The sequence below is a fragment of the Oncorhynchus tshawytscha genome, linkage group LG29 (assembly GCF_018296145.1).
Source record: "Oncorhynchus tshawytscha isolate Ot180627B linkage group LG29, Otsh_v2.0, whole genome shotgun sequence".
Lineage (NCBI taxonomy): Eukaryota > Metazoa > Chordata > Actinopteri > Salmoniformes > Salmonidae > Oncorhynchus > Oncorhynchus tshawytscha.
In genome coordinates, this window is record NC_056457.1 from 15,781,333 (window position 1) to 15,801,142 (window position 19,810).

The following is a 19,810-nucleotide window of genomic DNA, read 5'->3' on the forward strand; positions in this document are numbered from 1 at the left end:
GAAGTACTCACATTTTGTCATTTGAGACAAAAAAAGTGCAGAGGAATAGCCGTAATGGACATGGTTTATTGGAAATAGTCTGAATGCAAGTGAGATGATTTTTATTTCAAATGCATAGTATAGTACTCCACAAATGTTGTTTACAAGAGGTGTTACAGAAGCCATTGAGTATTATGAGGTCAGAATATAAACTCCTAGGTAATAAATTACATGGTGAACAAAACAAATATCAAACAATTAGATATCAGCACAAGTTTTCTTCACTTCATGTATTCACATTGCCACCTTGTGGTTTACAAACATCACCTGTAGAAATCAACTACCTAAACCAAGGGTAAGCAAGGATAACATTTATTTTAACATTATAAATTGAATACATGTGAAAATGAGTAAATAGTGTTTTATTAGGTTTCAATACATAGTATGGTATGTGTTTTAACAGTATCAATAATTAATAGATTAAAATATGAATTATCAATTGCAAACCCAACAGAACTGATAATGTTTCTAGGAAGTGCTATTGTAGTTATTTTAACACTATATCCTTTAAAGACATCGAGAGGAGAAAGTTAAATCAATTTCATTTTATACAAATATATTGGTAATAGTACACAATCTCAAATTGTACAGATCATGAACACTATTCTAATGTATCAGTAAAGCTTGGGATTCATCAAATACAAAAACATGAACATGCTCATGGTGGTTTTAAAACCCATCAACAATGCCACATATATAGTAACCCATCAACACTGATGTCTTGCTGCGAAGTTAAAGAATGTGTTTTGTAGAACTTTAACAGTTAAGCAATTGTATGGATATATTTTACATGATGGCCACTTGAAGCTTATCTGTTTGAGTGTCATCAACAAAAATCCAGTCAAAAAGGTTTAAACCATACAACGTTGTGATTAGGGCTTTACGATTGACATAAACCTCATTTGTAAGATACGCTGCATGAAACAACAACACATGCTTTATCACACAGTGGGGTGTTCAAGGAACAGGATCTGCAGAATCGGAGCAATTGATAAACGGGGCATTACACTCCTGCGAAACTGGTGGTTGGTTATTTCCAATCACACAATGATGTTCACCAGCCCCCAGATTTTGGTTGCAATTGACCGTGACAGCGTCATTACTAGCTGTGTACATCTGAACTTCATATGTTTGACTATCAACTCTGAACATGGGAACTGTGCTTGCCATGCACATCTGACCACTTTGGGTGGGATGGGTGTTGACAGTCAGTGTCCAGACTGAGGGACAGGCCTGTGTTGGGAATAATTGTTGATTGTCTGGCAGGAAGGTGTGATTGTCATAGATTTGCTTGTCGTGATCAATGGCTTTCTCTTGGATGTTTTTGAGCTGGCAGTTGGTCATGGCTTCGTTTTCCAGCGCCCTTTTCTCCTGAGGGCTGACATTGCCTGAGTTGCTGCTGAAAAAGTCAAAGAATGTCAAAAAGACAGGGATAAAAGTTATGCCATGGAACAGTCCAAAAAAGATGACAAGGAACATGATCTTGAAGAAGGTTCTGAAGATGTAGTTCTTGGAAGCAGACAGCACTATCACGCCCAGTATGGTTGACAAAGCACCCTGAAGTATGGGATATCCCAAATGGAACAGCGCTTCCACGGCTTTCTCGTTTGCAGTTGGCTTCTTATTGGAAACAAAGGCATAGGAAATGTGTGCAGAGAAGTCCACGGAGAATCCAATGCAGACAACAAGAATGATCATGGATATGGTGTCTAAATTAACATCCCACAATGCCATGAAACCAGTGACGCCCACAATGACAGAAGCGATGGAGAACGTCACCCACAGACAACAGAGAGGGTTTGGAATCAGTAGGAGGGAGATCAATAACATGACTGCTGTGGTGACGGAGATATTCTGAACGGTGTTACTCACTATGACAGCGTACTGATCATGGTATATAAAGACAGGGTGGTATACCAGTAGAGGGACAGAGCATCTCCTAGCAGTATCTCGCAGATTGTTTAACATGTTCATTTCATCAATGGCAGTAGTGATATTGACAGTCTGGATGAAGAAGCGTGAGGCACGGATGGAATTATTTGTGAAATTTACATCTTGCTTGAAGTCAGAGTAGGATCTCAGAAACGAACTTAAGTTTGTCTTGAAAACATTTTCAACACTCAAATTCAGATTTGTATGGTACCCATAATATTTATACGATTTCAGCCAGGATGTAAAGATATCTTTCTCAATAAAGGACAGGTTTTTGAAGTCCTCTACACAAGATTCAAGATCCAACATATTCTTTTCCTCCCAGTATGCAAATTCACCCCTTATGATTACCATGATATTTGGCCCATACTCATAAAAGTAGGCTTTTTCATCATCATAATACCTATTCACATATGAATCATCAGCAGCTAAATTGCGAAGGTCAATACCCTCCTGTATCTGGAAGCATCCATAAATGCTGATGGACAAATAGACTGAATAGAGCAGGATCACGCACACCTTGGTCCAGGGCTTTACCAGAAAAGGGCCGTAGTGCTTCTTAAAAAAGTGATTCATAGGCTGTACTTCCTCTGCTCCAGTATGGCGGTCGTAAGCTCCTCCCACACAGCACAGGTCGTACCATTTTGAGTGACCCACGGGGCAATCCTCTGGGACCTCCTTGCACGTCAACCAGTGCTTGTTGCTGTTCTCACGCCTCCCATTCAGTACGAGGAACGCCCCAAAGAAGGTGATGCTGTAAAGAAAGCAAAACAAGATGGCCGTGCTGGTGTACAGGCAGAAGGATTGCACAGAGCGGAATGGAGTCATGAGCCCGATGTAGAACGCTAACACATCCGTCAGGGTGGTGATGGTAATGGAAATGGCCGCCTCCTTGTATGTATCTGCTAAGCGGTCTTCCACCCGGGCGTGAACGTTGGTCTGCTGCCAGCAGGATATGAGGATGAACATGTCATCAACACCAATACCTGCAGAGGAAATATAATGTATACGAAATATAATATATACTGAATAAAAATAGAAATGCAACATATAAAGTTTTGGTCCCATGTTTCATGAGCTGAAATAAAATATCACAGAAATGTTCCATATGCACTTAAAGCTTATTTCTCAAAAATGTGGTGCACACATTTGTTTACATCCCTGTTAGTGAGCATTTCTCCTTTGCCAAGATAATCCATCCACCTGACACGTGTGGCATATCAACAAGCTGATTAAACAGCATGATCAATACACAGATGCACCTTGTGCTGGGGGCAATAAAAAGCCACTCTAAAATGTGCAGTTTTGTCACAAAACACAATGCCACAGATGTCTCGTGTAATTGGCATGCTGATTGCAGGAATGTCCACCAGAGCTGTTGCCAGGGAATTAAATGTTAATTTTTTTACTTAAGCCACGGCCCATGTCGTTTTAGAAAATTTGGCAGTACGCCTCACTCCTTGCCTCACAACCGCAGACCACGTGTTACCACGCCAGCCCAGGACATCCGGCTTCTTTACCTGCGGCATCATCTGTGACCAGCCACCCAGATAGCTGAAGAAATTGTGGGTTTGCACAACCAAATAATTTCTGCACAAACTGTCAGAAACCGTCTCAGGGAAGCTCATATGCATGCTCGTCGTCCTCACCAGGGTATGGACCTAACTGCAGTTTGGCATCACAACTGACTTCAGTGGGCAAATGCTCACCTTCGATGGCCACTGGCACGCTGGAGAAGTGTGCTCTTCATGGATGAATCCCGGTTTCTGTACCTGTAACTGTACCAGGCAGATGGCAGACTGGTGTCGTGTGGGCGAGCGTTTTCTGATGTCAACGTTGTGAACAGAGCGGCGAATGGTGGCAGTGGGGTTATGGTATGGGCAGGCATAAGCTAAGAACAACAAACAATTGCATTTTATCAATGGCAATTTGAATGCACAGAGATACCGTGATGAGATCCTGAGGCTCATTGTCGTGCCATTCATTCAACGCCATTACCTCATGTTTCAGCATGATAATGCACGGCCCCATGACGCAAGGATCTATGCACAATTCCTGGAAGCTAGAAATGTCCCAGTTTTTCCATGGCCTGCTTCCTTACCAGACATGTTACCCATTAAGCATGTTAGGGATGCTCTGGATCGATGTGTACAACAGCGTGTTCCAGTTCCCGCCAATATCCAGCGACTTCGCACAGCCATTGATGAGTGGGACAACATTCCACAGGCCACAATCAACAGCCTGATCAACTTTATGCGAAGGAGATGTGTCGCGCTGCATGAGGCAAATGGTGGTCACACCAGATACCGACTGGTTTTCTGATCCACGTTACTACCTCTTTTTTTAAGGCATCTGTGACCAACAGATGCATATTTGTATTCCCAGTCATGTGATATGAACAATATGAAAAGTATCCATAGCTCCTTACCCAATATCAAGAAGGGGGAGTTAGCCACAGTCATTACAAAAGGCACTCCAATATGCAGCATCATCCCGAAGGCAGACAGCACCGCAAGCCCTGCAGATAATACTCCAAAGGTGGCCACCCATACCTTGTTCCTCACACAATCAAACCTGTTGAAAAACAACAACATACCGGTCAGACCTTGGGCCTATGTGAACCAAAGAATCCCAAAGGTCGGTCATTGATGAACGCCATAATAGTTTTGCTGTGTGTTGTATGTATATATCACATACATACCTTAAGCAAGACACAATGGAAAAGACTATGGCGATAACATATGTGATGGAAAACAAGGGGATAACGTCCCTGGTGTTGGCCTCGAATTCCACCTGCCTGGACAGTGATGTAGAATGTGTAACCTGGGAAGATGAAATGCAAAATTAGGGCATGTCATCATTTATGCTGTCAACCTTCCCATCCAAACACACACACACACACACACACACACACACACACACACACACACACACACACACACACACACACACACACACACACACACACACACACTTGACCAAAGACATAAACCCGTGCCATAGGATTACTCTTCCATTCACATACAATACAGTATAGTACAGTAAGCCTCTGAAAAGCAATGCACTCAATAACAGTATACACTACTGGTCAATAGACGCTGCACTAGCTTGCTCTCTCCAGCAAGTGGACTGGCGGATCTCCCTACCATCTTCTCTCATCTCTGGCCTGCTGCCAAGAAACTCATCCAAGTGAAGGAAGAACAATGGCTATTGATTTATGTAAGACTTGGCCGTGCTGAATGAGCCACAATCATGCAATAGAGACCGCTTGTGTGCAAGCAGTTCAAAGACAAAGATAGCAGCTATTCGGTGTGCGATTGGTCATGCTTCATGGCCCACAGAATTCTCTCAGCACAAACCTCTAAACGAGCCACAAGCAGACTAATCTGTGTCAGTTTTGGAGGTACTCGTCATCATACGGTGGAGTAATTCTGGTGCAGGATCATTTTAACTCAAGAGGAAAGATTCCACAAAACAAATGCGTTTTTGTTCGTTGATGTGTAAAGTCTGTCCCATGTGTTAATCTGTGTGAAAGACTATGAGATGGGGATGCATATTTTACAAATGGTGCACAATCTCATGTTAGACATTTTATTTCTATAAAAACGAAGACATACTAATTAGGAGGTAGATATAGGAGGACCAAAAAGAGTCAACATTCCGCCAATAAATAAATACGTTCTAAAATATGTGTTGAATCCATGTTTGGCTACATTGCTATATGGCCTAGGTCTACTTACCGTGATGAAATTCAGTGACTGGTTGGAGGGGAAAACCTTGAGGAATTCGTTTAGCCACAGATCTGTTGTAGAGCGGTTACCTTCTTTCAGACAATAAAAAAGTCGTATTGCTTTAGCACTCTTTATGACTGTTGAGCTTACATTAACTCCACCGACAGAATATCCTAGAAATATTGTTGTGAATCCAAAACGGAAAAATGGAAAGGTGAGTTCAGTCTGGTCAATGTTGCTACCATAATGATTCATGATATCTAATATTTTATTTGGAATACATTTATTGGATTTTCTGGCGCAAAGTCCTTCATATGTAAGCTGTTCATGACCTCTCGAAAGTTTTATTTCCCGGACCTTCTTGTCTAAACTTAATATTTCTTTGATGGCTCCATCGGTGAAGATGTTGGGATCTCTTGAGACCGCTATGAAGGATGCAAATTCCCCCATGGTGTACAGTCTCTGGTTTGAATACACCGAGTTATTCAGCGGAAAGTTCTCTTCTACAAATTTCCTCTCAAGTTTTGCGGGTCCGTTTACTGGTGTAAATTGGTCCTCGATGTTGTTGGCCTCCATGTCCTCAAGATAATAAAACCCAGTCCCGAGCGCTGTAGAGATGACCAGGGGGCAGATAAAGAACCACCAAGGATGCCTTCCCACGAAACGGCCGAATTTCTGAAATCCAATGGAGAATGGCTTCTCAACGCAGTCTGTCCGACACCCAGCCATATTAAATACCGGCATTTTGGAGAGGGAGAAAAGAGGCAAAACTTATTAGTTTGATGTCTTGTTTGACATAAGGATGAATTACACTCCCAACAAGACGCGACTTCAGTTTTGGTTTCCAATTGCTGATTTTAGGCTATTCAAACTTTATTCCCGACGAAAAGTTCATTTTTACCAGAGGCTTGAATTCATAATACATTCGGACATTAGCATTTTCTGACGCACTAGCCTATGAAAGCACTGTGAAATCAGCCTAGAGCGACCACTCTTGGGAGCTCATAAAAGTGTCCCTGAGGGTGGGAAATTCACACGATACCCAGTTTTACATAGAAAATAATAATTGTTTTAATCGAAAAAAATGTTTCCCAGTTCATTATAACATTCATATGACCGTGCTGAAGTTGGCTATTCCTAGATAGACTAGAGTCGGACTAACCATAATAATAATTATTATTATTATTATCCTCATCATTTTCCTCCTCATCACAACTAGCTAAAGTGGACAAATATTGGCCTACATAGCATGTAGTCTTAAATCTTCATACACTGATTTATTACATTGATTAGACACTCATAATTAATAAATTATGTATATTAATTTATCCGGTTTCACGATTTGAATATGCAAAAGAACATGCTATGTTTTGTTTCTCAAACCTTTCGGAACAAGGACAAATTTGTCAGTTCTATGAGTAGGCCTTTAGTCAAGAGATGTCCCTGTTTCAGAGGTTATGTCAGTTATATATAATATTTTACTATATACGATTATCATAAAACATCAGCCGCTAATAGAAATCAAGGAGAATATACTCACGGCGCCAGCGCATCTTGATGCGTCTGTTCTAAGCCCAGCCAAATGCCATGGAAGATGGTAGGGTCATAATATTCTGAACAGGAATATTAATGAGAAGAGTAACTCATTCATGGCTACAAAGTATGTGATTCAATTATGACGGTGAACTGGAGTTTGCAGACCCAATAATTATTTCCAGCAACGTGATTTGGCAATCTATTCATTGGGGCAAGCATAGTTTGCTTGTGGATAACAAGTGCTTTCCATCGCTGAATAGAAACCCACGAGTCATCAATAATAGATTCCACTAAATAATACGTTATTATATTATAAGATACATGAAAGTATAACACATAGTCGTCTCTTAAACTATGGGGCTACATGGATGTAGTTTCAATATAGGCCTCTCATACACATTATAGGCACACTAAATAACACAATTAACACATTTCTTTCGTTTAAAGGGGCAATCTGGGATTTAAAAACAATTCCCAATGAACGGTTTTTGTTTCAACCCCGTCACTTGTTGGTAAACAGCTACGGGATGGTGCTGGCCACCCCCAAATTCATACAAATTATTGTTTTAACAATGTTTTGAAGCTATAGTGTTTGCTTGCATTGTTTACTAATAATTGAGTAAAACAAGCATATATTTGGGGTTCGGATTTGGTAAGACAATTGAACGAAGCTCATGAGGCATTTATAAGTATTCTTTAAGAATCAATAGCAATTTTTTTTAAATCAAACAGTTGATGTGGCCTACCAATCCCAGATTGCCACTTTAACGAAAAACTTCAGATGATTTATGTGAAACATTCTGTCAGACTACTTAAAGATATCTACAGTATGACAAAGGTCAGGCCTATAACATTGTTATTACATGATTGTGCCCCCTCCCAGATATACAATTTTGAATAGTGTTTGATCCAAAAGCAGGAAATTGAGCACACAAAAAAATAGAATTTCCAGGGGATGAATATAATAAAAATAATAATACAATTTTAAAAAATGAATTAAGGTTCAAGTGACTGGTTCATTGGAAATACCATTTTATTTGACATTTTACAATAATACAATGAAATACAGTACACATTAACACATTTGGTTAAGATTAATATAAGAATACAACAAGATCCAAACTTATAAACGTTTAAAAAAAACACATTCTAAAATTGAAAGAAAAATATATTTTGTAATACTAGCAAAACATTGCATAACATCTTCAACAAATATTATTCAATTTAGTGATAATTAACAACACATTTACCTTTGTTACAATGTTATGTGAGGACCAGGTCATGCCAAAGGTAATTGCAGTCTTGTGCTAGTATTGTTTTCATGATATGTGTAATGTATCTAAATGTTATCTGATCAAACATGCAAATATAATGGGAAAATCTGATATCTACATCTTTATTTTCAATATTCAGCTTTTGAAATCTCTATAGTCTTGTGAACATGTCATCTATCATGCCCTCTTTCTGGTCATCATTCTGCGATTCACCCTCAGTGCCTTCCATCAGGTTTGAAATCAATGTCGACAGTGTGCTGTTTGGGTCCAGCAATTCAACCAGTGGCACATTCACACCCCTCTCCTGAAAGATGAGGTTCTGCAAAGTCATGGCTAACATTGAGTCAATGCCTAAGGCAGAGAGAGGAGAATCGTCATTCAACTCATTCTTGTCAAACCGATTGTTTCACTGAGTACAGATCTGATATAACCACTTGGGGAGGAGGAAGCAGCATTATGTCCAGACCGGGACTCTTTCAATTTGTCTTTTTGCATTGCCTCTTCCACTAATGCAGTCATACGCATGGTCAATGAGGCATTTTGAGACATGACATTGTACTTCATGTTTTTGAAGGTGAACTTGCATATAGCCTGTTGAGGTTTGTTTAGCTGGAGGCATTGTTCCAGACTTTCGCAAATCTCTGTAACATCCATCACCATCAATCCCTTTGCCTCAAGAAACCTTTGGAAATGATCCTTGTTCAACAAGAGACCAAGGTTCAAAGGCCCCCAGTTGATGGATTGCCCAGCTAGTCCAATATTCCGTCTATAATGACAGAATATGTCCAGGAATGAATTGGCTGCTGCATAGTTTGTTTGTGAGACATTGCCAATGAACGCTGCAACAGAGGAGTAGCACACAAAGTAATCCAATTTGCAGTGTTTCGTGGCATGGTGTAGATTCAAAGCCCCATTCACTTTGGGCTTCAGGACTTTCTCATACAGAGACTTGTCAAGGGATTCATTCAGGCCATCGTGCAGGACAACTGCACTGTGGAACACTCCTCTGATTGGACAAGAAGGAAACTTCTTGCCAATGAGACCAATCGCTCTGAGCACATGCTCAGAGACCGAGACATCACATCCCATACATATGATATGGGCACCGTATTGCTTCTCCAGATTGCAGATCTCCTGCTGTATGTCAGGTGTGGGGCTACTTCTGGAGAGTATGACAATGTACTCTCCACCTTTCTGAGAAATTAATTTCACAGTTTCAAATCCCAGCCCAGTGAGGCCACCTGTGACAATGTACATAGAATTCTTTTGGAAAAGCTGATTTGGTTTAGGCAACAAAGGAATTTTGGACAGTGTGCCTCTGGAATCATCTTTACCTAGTGCCACAACAGGCACGGTCTTTGAGCTAAAATACGATTCAGACTCCTCAACAGGCAATAAGTCGATGCTTCCTGATGTCAACCTTTGAAAGGTAGAGTGTTCTAGAACAAATGACTTCCTGTCCAAATGCATGGACTTGAGCCAACGATAAATGTGTGGCTTCTGGGCAATGAGTGATCCCCTTTGTATGATGCTGGACATTTGAAGAGTTTGCATTCGAACACTATCCTTCACATTTTGGAAAACACTCTGTGCCAGCAAGCATTGGGACTGGGATTCACAGACAATGATAATGTGTCTAACACCAGGGAAATTGCCTGCTTTTGCCAACAGAGATTCGTCAAATGGCGGAAGGAGGACAAATGCATCCATTTTATCAGCATTTACAAACAGCCCATTGCACTGTGTCCCTACAATGACATTCCATCCTGATTTGTTTGCTGTTTGGGCTAAAACCTTGAGCAGACCAGAATCAGGAACAGAGGAGATGATCCCCAACCTTCTCTGTTCTTTGACTCTAGTTAACGCTTTGTACAATATTTCCCATGCCAACACAAAGTAGGACACACATGGAGCCTCCTTTAGAAATGGGAGCCTCTTTGTTTTGTAGCATGCTTCTTCAGGAACCATGATCGCAGAGGATGCAAGAACAGGGTAGCATGAGACAACATGGTCTCCCACTTCAGTTTGCTCACATCTTTCCCGACAGCTGTGACAGTGCCACTGAAGCAAAGGGCCAAAAGCTGATGGTTCTGGGATGTGTGTTTGTTCCAGTAAATTGTCTTGCCAAAGTGCAGATCAGAGACACTGACAGGAAAGTAGTCTGAGGAATGAACAGATATCTTACTGGGCTGAATCTCAACTGATTTCTGCTGGATGTCCTTTTTCTTGACCTCACAGCTAATGGCAGACAAGTTAGTCATTCTGTAGGGGTCAGCCGTCTGAAAGATACATGCCTCGGACATTGAAGAAGACATACTTCCCCCAGAGCTCTCAATGCTTTTCATGGGAGTATGCACAATATCAGATTTAAAAATCAGCCCATCTTTCACAACCAACTCCTGGTATTTGCTGCAAGGGTATGACTTTAAGACCTCAGACAGAGCTCTGATGTCCTCTGTAGAGACAGAGCTGATGTCAATCAGCTGGAAGGAAAGATCTGCCATTTCTGCAGCACATGCTCTAGTCATGCCTGAGAGGGCAAAGCCTGGGCTGATGCGGTCTACTGTGTTCTCTGCCGATCGGTAAGTAATTACTCTGATGGAGTTTGGAAAATTACTCGCCCTTAGTTCCAGGACTAGTTGACGGAAAATCTCACAGCAGTTTACTATATTCTCCAGAACAGTCTCGGTTTTGACTGAAGTGAGTTCTTCCTCACCCCACATAAACAAGACCTCTTCAAAGTTTTTCTTGATATCTGAGATATTAAAGTTTGCCAGAAGTGTGGGAAATCCATGGTTTAAGAACTCCTTAGCATGTGCAAAGGGAATGTATTTAGACATTGAGCTCAAGTGTGGCTGCATGGCTTTGGAAACTCCTACCTGGTCAGAAAAGACCAAGGCCTTTCGTGCCTGAGAGGACTTGGTGTCCTCAGAGACAACCCTGAAGTCATTGTGGAAGAAGCATTCCTCAACAACACGAGAATGGCTCCCAATCATCCCGATCCCGATCATCACATGCTTAAGCTCAACCAATATTCTTCCCTCTTTGTCTGTGAAGCAACCACATACTTCAAAGTGATCAACTCCTACATCAATTTCTCTCACATAAACAATCATTTCCGGTTGCAGAGGTTCAAAGACTGTCAAGCTGCCTATTTTGGCAGGAAACCCAGGCCTGGAAGAGAATCCGTGTGCTACTGTAACAGGAGCGAGTTGCATCAGGAAGTCTAGAACTACAGGATGAATACAGTAGTCATTCAACTGAGACAGCAATTCCTCTGGAACTGTGACAACTGAAAAAGCCTCCTTAAGCTCTTCACCATAGTGTACATCACCCTTGTTCTGGAAAACAGTGCCGTACTGAAACCCGCCATGACCTATGTTGTAAAACTCCTCCGAGCTCACCACTGACTTGCACCTTTTGTAGATAGAGCTTAGCGAAATGTTCTGCTCTTCGACTAGTCTTTCTTGCTTGCACACTATTGTGCCTGATGCATAGGTTGAAGAGGAAGAATGTATCTTAATATGCGTCTCATCTTCTGCTGGTTCAAGTTGCACTTTCATCTCTGGTGCATTTTTGGTGAAAACAAATGGACTTTGAAAGCTGATGCTGATTTGCAGTGTGTTGAGTGGCACTTTTGGTTTGGCACTTAACATGAAAGCAGACAAACTCAACTCAGTATAGAAAGCACCAGGGACAATGGCAACACCATTGTGTTTATGCTCATGCAAGTAAGATACAGAGTCAGAAAACAGATCACAGCTAAAGCTTTTGCCCTCACTTCCTGTCTGAGTTAGCACAGGATGAGTACCTGCTGTATTTATTTTTGATGCAGGAATGATAACATCTCTCTGAGTGGAATCAAACTGATACACAGGGAAATGTGTTTGTTATGCCTCACAGCCTCTGTAGAATTGATCCCAGTCGATCTGAACCCCAGACTCAAACAGTTTGGATACAGTGGTCAGCATTGTCTCGTGATCTTTTTCTGGCTGCACTGAGGACATAACTATGTTGTCATTTCCCAGAGTCTCCTGGATGTTCCTTTGTAGAGCCCTTCTAGGGCCTATCTCTACAAAGACCACATTATTTTTGTCTTTGGTTGCTGATCTCACTGCCTGTTCAAATGAAACAGGCTCTCGAATGTTCCTGGCCCAGTATTTGCCTGTGCTGAAGTCTGGCTGCTCTACCTCCTTTCCTGTCACTGTGGAGAACAATTCTGTCTCAACATGATTCACCTGTAAAGAGCCAATACTGTCCTCTATTTGAGAGAGGATGGGATCCATCATTTGGCTGTGGTATGCAGCAGGGACATCCAGAACATGGAGGAACAGATTCTTACTCTTGACTGAACTGCTTAGCTTTTGATGGAGACTGTCTATAGCATCTGCATCACCTGCAAGGGTGCAGGACTGTGGGCTGTTGGAGGCAGCCAGGCAAACCTTATTTAAGTAGGGGGGAAGGAGGTTCAAGACCTCTGACACGGCCATGTTACTGACCACAAGCATTTTCCCTCCTGTGACCTTACTCTGCAGAGTACTGCGGAAGTAAATCACCTTCACTGCATCCTCAAGGGACAGCAGACCAGAGCAGTGGGCAGCAGCAACCTCTCCAACAGAGTGACCAAGAATTGCATCTGGTTTGATGCCCCAGTGCTTGAAGAGACTGGCAATGCCAACCTGAATGGCAAAGAGGAGGGGCTGGACAACATCTGGTTTTGAAAAGTCCTTACTCTCAGATTCACTCTCAAGTCTCTCTAAGACGCTCATGTTATTGAACTTTTGGAAAAGTATCTCCACCTCCCTGATCTTCTCTCTGAACACAGGCTCATGTTTCAGGAGCTCCTTGCACATACCTTGGTAGGTCACACCATTACCACAAAAGACAAATACTAACCTTGGATCTGAGTATGAGGGGTAGGGAGTTTTACTCAGGGCAGACTTGAGTTGATCTTTTAGATCAACCAGAGAGGAAGTTCTGAAAGCCTTCTTGTATTTGTGTTTTAAGTGACTTCTCCTGCAAGCAGATGTGTATGTAAAGAGCTTCTAAATCAACTTTGTTGTCTTTGTCTATCTGTTGAATTGTGTCCTCCATCATCATACTGATAGACTTTTCAGAACTCGCAGAGAGGACAAAATACTTGTGTGATTTTCTACCACTCTTTCTAAAAACCTGTGACTGCTTGTGTTGCTTGACAATAACATGTGCATTTGTTCCTCCAAAACCAAAGTTATTTATCCCTGCAACCCTTTCAACAGAATCTCCCCACTTTTCTGCTTTAGTGGGAACCTTTACATTTAAGGATTTAGCTTCTATACTGGCACTCTCCTCAGAGTAGAACAGTGAAGGGACAATGGTTTCATGCTTCATCATTAATAGTACCTTGATTAGCCCTGCCACTCCAGCTGCAGATTCTGTGTGTCCAATGTTGCCTTTCACAGAGCCGATGCAGAGTGTTTCTGAACCTGGAGGTCTGGCTTTGGCAATGACTTTGGAGATGCTGCCTGCTTCTATGGGATCCCCCACTGGAGTTCCAGTCCCATGAGCCTCTATGTACTGGACAGTTGACAGATCAGACTGTGAATAGATTCTGCGGAGCAGCTCCTCTTGCTGGACCATGGATGGCTTGGTGATTGGAGAGACTGTGCGGCCATCTTGGTTTACTGCAGTTTTGCTTATGATGCCCCATACATGGTCACAGTCTTTGAGAGCCTGGGTAATTAATACATAATCAGTGTGAAATATCACATGTAGCCTGTCAGAAACATTGACAGCGATTTTGTGACAGTTAAACATAAGATATTTACTTGTTTCAGTGGCTTCAGCAGAATAACCCCACAGCCCTCTCCTCTCCTCTGCCATAGCCATCCGCTCTGCTGGAGAAAGGTTTGCTTGTGCCTTCAGGGGAAATCATCTTTGCTTTGCTGAGAGCGACAAAGACTCGTGGTTGTATGATACAGCTTACACCACCACAAAGGGCCATCTCGCAATCACCTGATAAATTAAAGCATATAAAATACCCCAGATTATATTTAAGCAACAAGGCCCAAGAGGTTATGGTATATTTAAGCAATAAGGCACGAGGGGCTGTGGTATATGGCCAATATAGCACGGCTAAGGGCAGTTCTTATGCACGATGCAACGCAGAGTGCCTGAATATAGCCCTTAGCCGTGGTATATTGGCCAGATATGTAAAAAACAAATCCAAAGTGGCTTATTGCTATAAACTGGCTACTAACATAAAAAGAACAGTAAATAATTATTTTTGAGTCATACCCGTGGTATATTGTCTGATTTACGCACGGCTGAAATGCTGTTTCAGACAGTCAGCGCATCTAGGACCCAAACTCCCCGGTTTATAATTTGTAATGAGATACCGACCATGTTCTTTTAGTGTTGAATTATGTCAGGTGTCATTTTATTGACAAAAGGTTCCATGCACGTGCAATGTAAATATGACACCTTTACCAACCTTGTCTTATGGCTTGACAAGCAAAATGAAGTGCAACAAGAGATGAAGAGCAGGCACTGTCAATGGACATTGAGGGTCCAGTGAAGTTGAAGACGTAGGAGACTCGGTTGGAGGCTAAACTCATAGCTAGTCCAGTGCCTGTGCAGTGGTTGATTATATTTGGGTTGACACTTCCGGCAGATTGTTCATAATCTCTGTTCATTAGCCCTTCAATGAAAATAGACATACTTTGTTACAGTTTGTTGAAAAGAATAACATTACATTAGAATATTTTTCTAAATGGAAACATAAAATTATGTGTGGTATGTTAATGCTTGTGCATGTCACATAATGCAGTGTTGACTTTTGGTGTTTGCATGTTTTTTTTTTTGTGTACAACAATCAGTTTTAAAAAAGTATTATTATTTTGTCTTAAAAGTATGAAAATACACACTACCTTTCAAAAGTTTGGGGTCACTTAGAAATGTCCTTGTTTTTGAAAGAAAATCACATTTTTTGTCCATTAAAATATCATAAAATTTATCAGAAATACAGCGTCGACATTGTTGATATTGTAAATGACTATTGTAGCTGTAAACGGCAGATTTTTTATGAAATATCTACATAGGCGTACAGAGGCCCATTATCAGCAACCATCACTCCTGTGTTCCAATGGCACGTTGTGTTAGCTAATCCAAGCTTATCATTTTAAAAGGCTAATTGATCATGATGCAATTATGTTACCTGAAAACTGTTGATATGATTAAAGAAGCAATAAAACTGTCCTTCTTTAGACTAGTTGAGTATCTGGAGAATCAGCGTTTGTGGGTTCGATTACAGGCTCAAAATGGCCAGAAACAAAGTACTTTCTTCTGAAACTTGTCAGTCTATTCTTGTTCTGAGAAATGATGGCTATTCCATGTGAGAAATTGCCAAGAAACTGAAGATCTAGTACAACGCAGTGTACTACTCTCTTCACAGAACAGCGCCAACTGGCTCCAACCAGAATAGAAAGAGGAGTGGGAGGCACCGGTGCACAACTGAGTAAGAGGACAAGTACATTGGAGTGTCTAGTTTGAGAAACAGACGCCTCACAAGTCCTCAACTGGCAGCTTCATTAAATAGTACCCGCAAAACACCAGTCTCAACATCAACAGTGAAGAGGCGACTCCGGGATGCTGGCCTTCTAGGCAGAGTTGCAAAGAAAAAGCCATATCTAAGACTGGCCAATAAAAATAAAAGATTAAGGTGGGCAAAAGAACACAGACACTAGACTCTGCCTACAAGGTCAGCATCACGGAGTCGCCTCTTCACTGCATTGGATTTGCACCAAACACAACACTTTGTACTCAGGACAAAGAGTGAATTGCTTAGCCACGTTGTTTGCAGTATTACTTTAGTGCCTTGTTGCAAACAGGATGCATGTTTAAGAATATTTGTATTCTGTACAGGCGTCCTTCTTTTTACTCCATCCTCAGTTTTCTCCTATCACATCCATTTATCTCTGTAAATGTTTGAAAGTCACCATTAGCCTCATGGTGAAATCCCTGAGCGGTTTCCTTCCTGTCCCGCAACAGGATGCATGTTTAAGAATATTTGTATTCTGTACAGGCGTCCTTCTTTTTACTCCATCCTCAGTTTTCTCCTATCACATCCATTTATCTCTGTAAATGTTTGAAAGTCACCATTAGCCTCATGGTGAAATCCCTGAGCGGTTTCCTTCCTGTCCCGCAACTGAGTTTGGATGGATGCCTGTATCTTTGTAGTGACTGTGTGTATTGATACACCATCCAAAGTGCAATGAATAACCACCATGCTCAAAGGGATATTCAATGTCTGCTTTTAAAAAAACATTTTTTTAACACATCTACCACATCTTCACCCGACCTCATTTTCTATTGTATGGTGTTTGTTTTTCTCTTATGTGCAAAAAGAGGAATCTTTACAATGTCCTTATTTGTGCCCTTCTTTGCAAGGCATTGGAAAACTTCCCTGGTCTTTGTGGTTTAATCTTTTTTTTAAATTCACTGCTTGACTGAGGGACCTTATGTGTGGGGTACAGATATGAGGTAGTCATTCACAAATCAGGTTAAACACTGCAACTTAAGTGACTTATTCACATTTTTACCCATGAACTTATTTAGGCTTGCCATAACAAAAATAATTATTGTCTCAAGACATTTCATCTTTTCATTTTTAATTAGTTAACATTTTGAAAAACATAATTCCACTTTGACATTATGGGGTATTGTGTGTAGACCAGTGCCAAAACATTTAATCCATTTTAAAGTCAGGCTGTAACACAACAACATGTGGAAAAAGTCAAGGGGTATGAATATTTTCTGAAAACACTATATCTACCTCTATCACTCCAGTATGCCTGCACATTGTAAGTACGGTATTGGAACTGCCCCTGTATAAGGCTTCTTACTTTCTCGTGTTCTACCTATTTCTTATTTTTTATTTCTCGTGTGTTTTCGTTCTACCTTATGTTATTTTTAGTGCTACATTGATATTGATTACTGTGTTGTTGAGTTTGAAGCTTACAAGAAAGACATATCACTGTACTTGCGCATGTGACATTAAAACTTTAATTATAGGGTGTTAAGTTGCTTGCTCATGGGCATAACGGCAAGAAATGGTATCTAGGATGATGCCTTATCTTAATACCAAGTATGTCAATTGCCATAATAAATAGATACGCCTCAATATGATGTAATATCCAAATGTCAACATTTTTACATGTGGGGTTGCTGCACATGAACCTGTTTTATTAGAGATTTTGATTAATCAAATCCAAACCAGCATTTTCAAATTCTGCTCTACAAATTAGGCCATCATTTAAAAAAATGTATTTGACATTTTTAATGCCTTATCTTATAACTGATGTTTTGGGGGAAATTGAAAGAGTAGCTAGAACTGTGTTTCAATGTTGATCCTGGGGACAAATGCACTTTTTGTAATGATTTTTGCTACAGTTAAGCATTAATTATTTTAAGGGCTCCCAGATGGCGCAGTGGTCTAAGGCACTGCATCTCAGTGCTAGAGGCGTCACTAGAGACCCGGGTTTGATTCTAGGCTGTATCACAACCGGCTGTGATTGGGTGTCCCATAGTGCGGCGCAGAATTGGCCCAGCGTCATTAGGGTTTGGCCGGGGTAGGCCGTTATTGTAAATAAGAATTTGTTCTTAACTGACTTGCCTAGTAAATGGAAAATGATTTCTTATTTATTGAATGCAAGGAACAAGGCAAAAATGCATACCCATCAATAAGTGCAGCCTTCGCTGTGCGCGATTTCCCCACTTTGTTGTCATCAGGGTCATACCACTGGGAACAGTCAAATCTCTCAGTTGGGATTGGCACTGCACAGTTCTTCCCCTCCAATAGAACCTTCCAGAAACTGTCAAGCCCCTCTCCTGCACAGACACATAAATGTTTAATTCAAAGTTGGAAAGTAAATATCATGATAGTTATTTCATATTTCACGTTATAATTACTATTGCACCAGTGATGCAGCTGGGTGGACAGCTGGCACAAGTTAGTGTTCCAAAGTCAAGAGATTCCCAGCATTCACTTTTCCCCCGTTTTGCCCCCATGTTGTGTCTTGTATATTTGGTAAGGGTTAAGACCCTCCCACAAACCCTCTCATCTCCCTGCACAATGCTTCACCCGACCTCATTTTCTATTGTATGGTGCTTTTGTTTCTCTTATGTGCAAAAAAAAGGAATCTTTACATTTTGGACAGAATTTAGATTAAATTCAATTCAGATATAATTGTAAATAGTGATCGGTTGGTAAACTCGCCGGTCACACATAAAAAACACACCAATACCATCAATGCATTTTTCCACAACATGTGGGTACAGATGTAGGATCTTAATTTCATCACTATTATGTTGTGAGAATTGTAGTGTTGTGAAACTTGTAGTGTATTTGTAAACTTCTAAAGTATTTCATTTTAATTTTGAAATGTTTGACTATAATCCACATAATAATTCACATTTCCTGTTGCTGCAGGATTTATTTTCTTGCTGTAGCAAACTGGCTCAAATTAAGATCCTACATCTGTAAAATGTTATGCAATTAATAAAGGTGGGTAAACTGCGTTTACTTACATTTACCCTCCACTGGTTGTAAACATGCACACCAAAACAGTAAAACAAATAATTAACACATTCTAATTACATACTATCACTTTGATGTCTCAAATTAATAGATTTTTGCCCGATTTTGTCAAATCAATCTCTATTGAAATAGAGGGAACCACTTTAAGTAATCAGACAATGCCAAATGTGAGCTGGGGTGACTGCATCACATTGCATGTCCTGTAGTGATTTAACACATCAAGATTATTTGGATATTTTTTCAGAACCCCTTTTTTATGCATAAATGTAAAGTTTTACCTCCTGGGAAATTGCAGCCAATACCGACTACAGCAATGTCATCCTCAGCATCTCCCATCTTTACACCTGTCAGAAAATGCAAAGAGCGAACTGGCATGAGTTCATGATCTTCAGGAAAATGTTATTGACTATGCGATCAAACAAAAAATAGCTGATGTTCTTGCAATAAAATGTAAAAAACATTGCCTTCCAATTGTATTAAAATAGTACTATTCAGATCAGTGAACTTACTTTAACATGCACCTACCTCATGAGTCTTGAATCTTCCTTTGGCAATAAAATCAATGTCTCAGTTTAACTTTTTATAGTTTTTCTTTCAGTCGTCTTCATAACACCTTAGGTTAATCATTGCCCACATTTCTAAAAGATTTAGAACTTTCCCCCTTACATTGCTTCCTTCAGAAGGTGGGAAAGTACCCTAGGACACAAAGGAAGTGCAATTTT

At 40.7% G+C, this 19,810-nt stretch overlaps 1 protein-coding gene and 1 pseudogene across 2 annotated transcripts; both read right to left on the reverse strand.

Annotated features, from left to right (window-relative positions):
- Window positions 1-52: 52 nt before the first annotated feature.
- Window positions 53-7,302, reverse strand: ptchd3a (patched domain containing 3a). Of its 2 annotated transcripts, XM_024392353.1 has the most exons (5): window positions 7,243-7,302; window positions 5,712-6,412; window positions 4,673-4,794; window positions 4,400-4,545; window positions 53-2,957 (listed from the first exon to the last, which is right to left on the reverse strand). In XM_024392353.1, the coding sequence occupies exons 1-5, from the start codon at window positions 7,253-7,255 to the stop codon at window positions 997-999; spliced, it is 2,943 nt and encodes a 980-aa protein (XP_024248121.1). In that variant the 5' UTR covers window positions 7,256-7,302; the 3' UTR covers window positions 53-996. The 2 variants fall into 2 exon arrangements, with proteins under 2 accessions (XP_024248121.1, XP_024248120.1); XM_024392352.1 differs by lacking the exon at window positions 7,243-7,302 and having other exon boundaries at window positions 5,712-6,633.
- A 962-nt stretch (window positions 7,303-8,264) lies between these two features.
- On the reverse strand, window positions 8,265-19,424 carry LOC112227576 (annotated as a pseudogene).
- Between the last annotated feature and the right edge of the window lie 386 nt (window positions 19,425-19,810).

Excerpts from the sequence above, each read along its gene's own strand:
- ptchd3a (XM_024392352.1), bottom strand. The coding sequence starts at position 6,446 with ATGCCGGTATTTAATATGGCTGGGTGTCGGACAGACTGCGTTGAGAAG. Across the intron at positions 4,546-4,672 it reads TCCATTGTGTCTTGCTTAAG|GTTTGATTGTGTGAGGAACA; the intron begins GTATGTATGTGA and ends GTTTTTCAACAG. Across the intron at positions 2,958-4,399 it reads CTCCCCCTTCTTGATATTGG|GTATTGGTGTTGATGACATG; the intron begins GTAAGGAGCTAT and ends TTTCCTCTGCAG.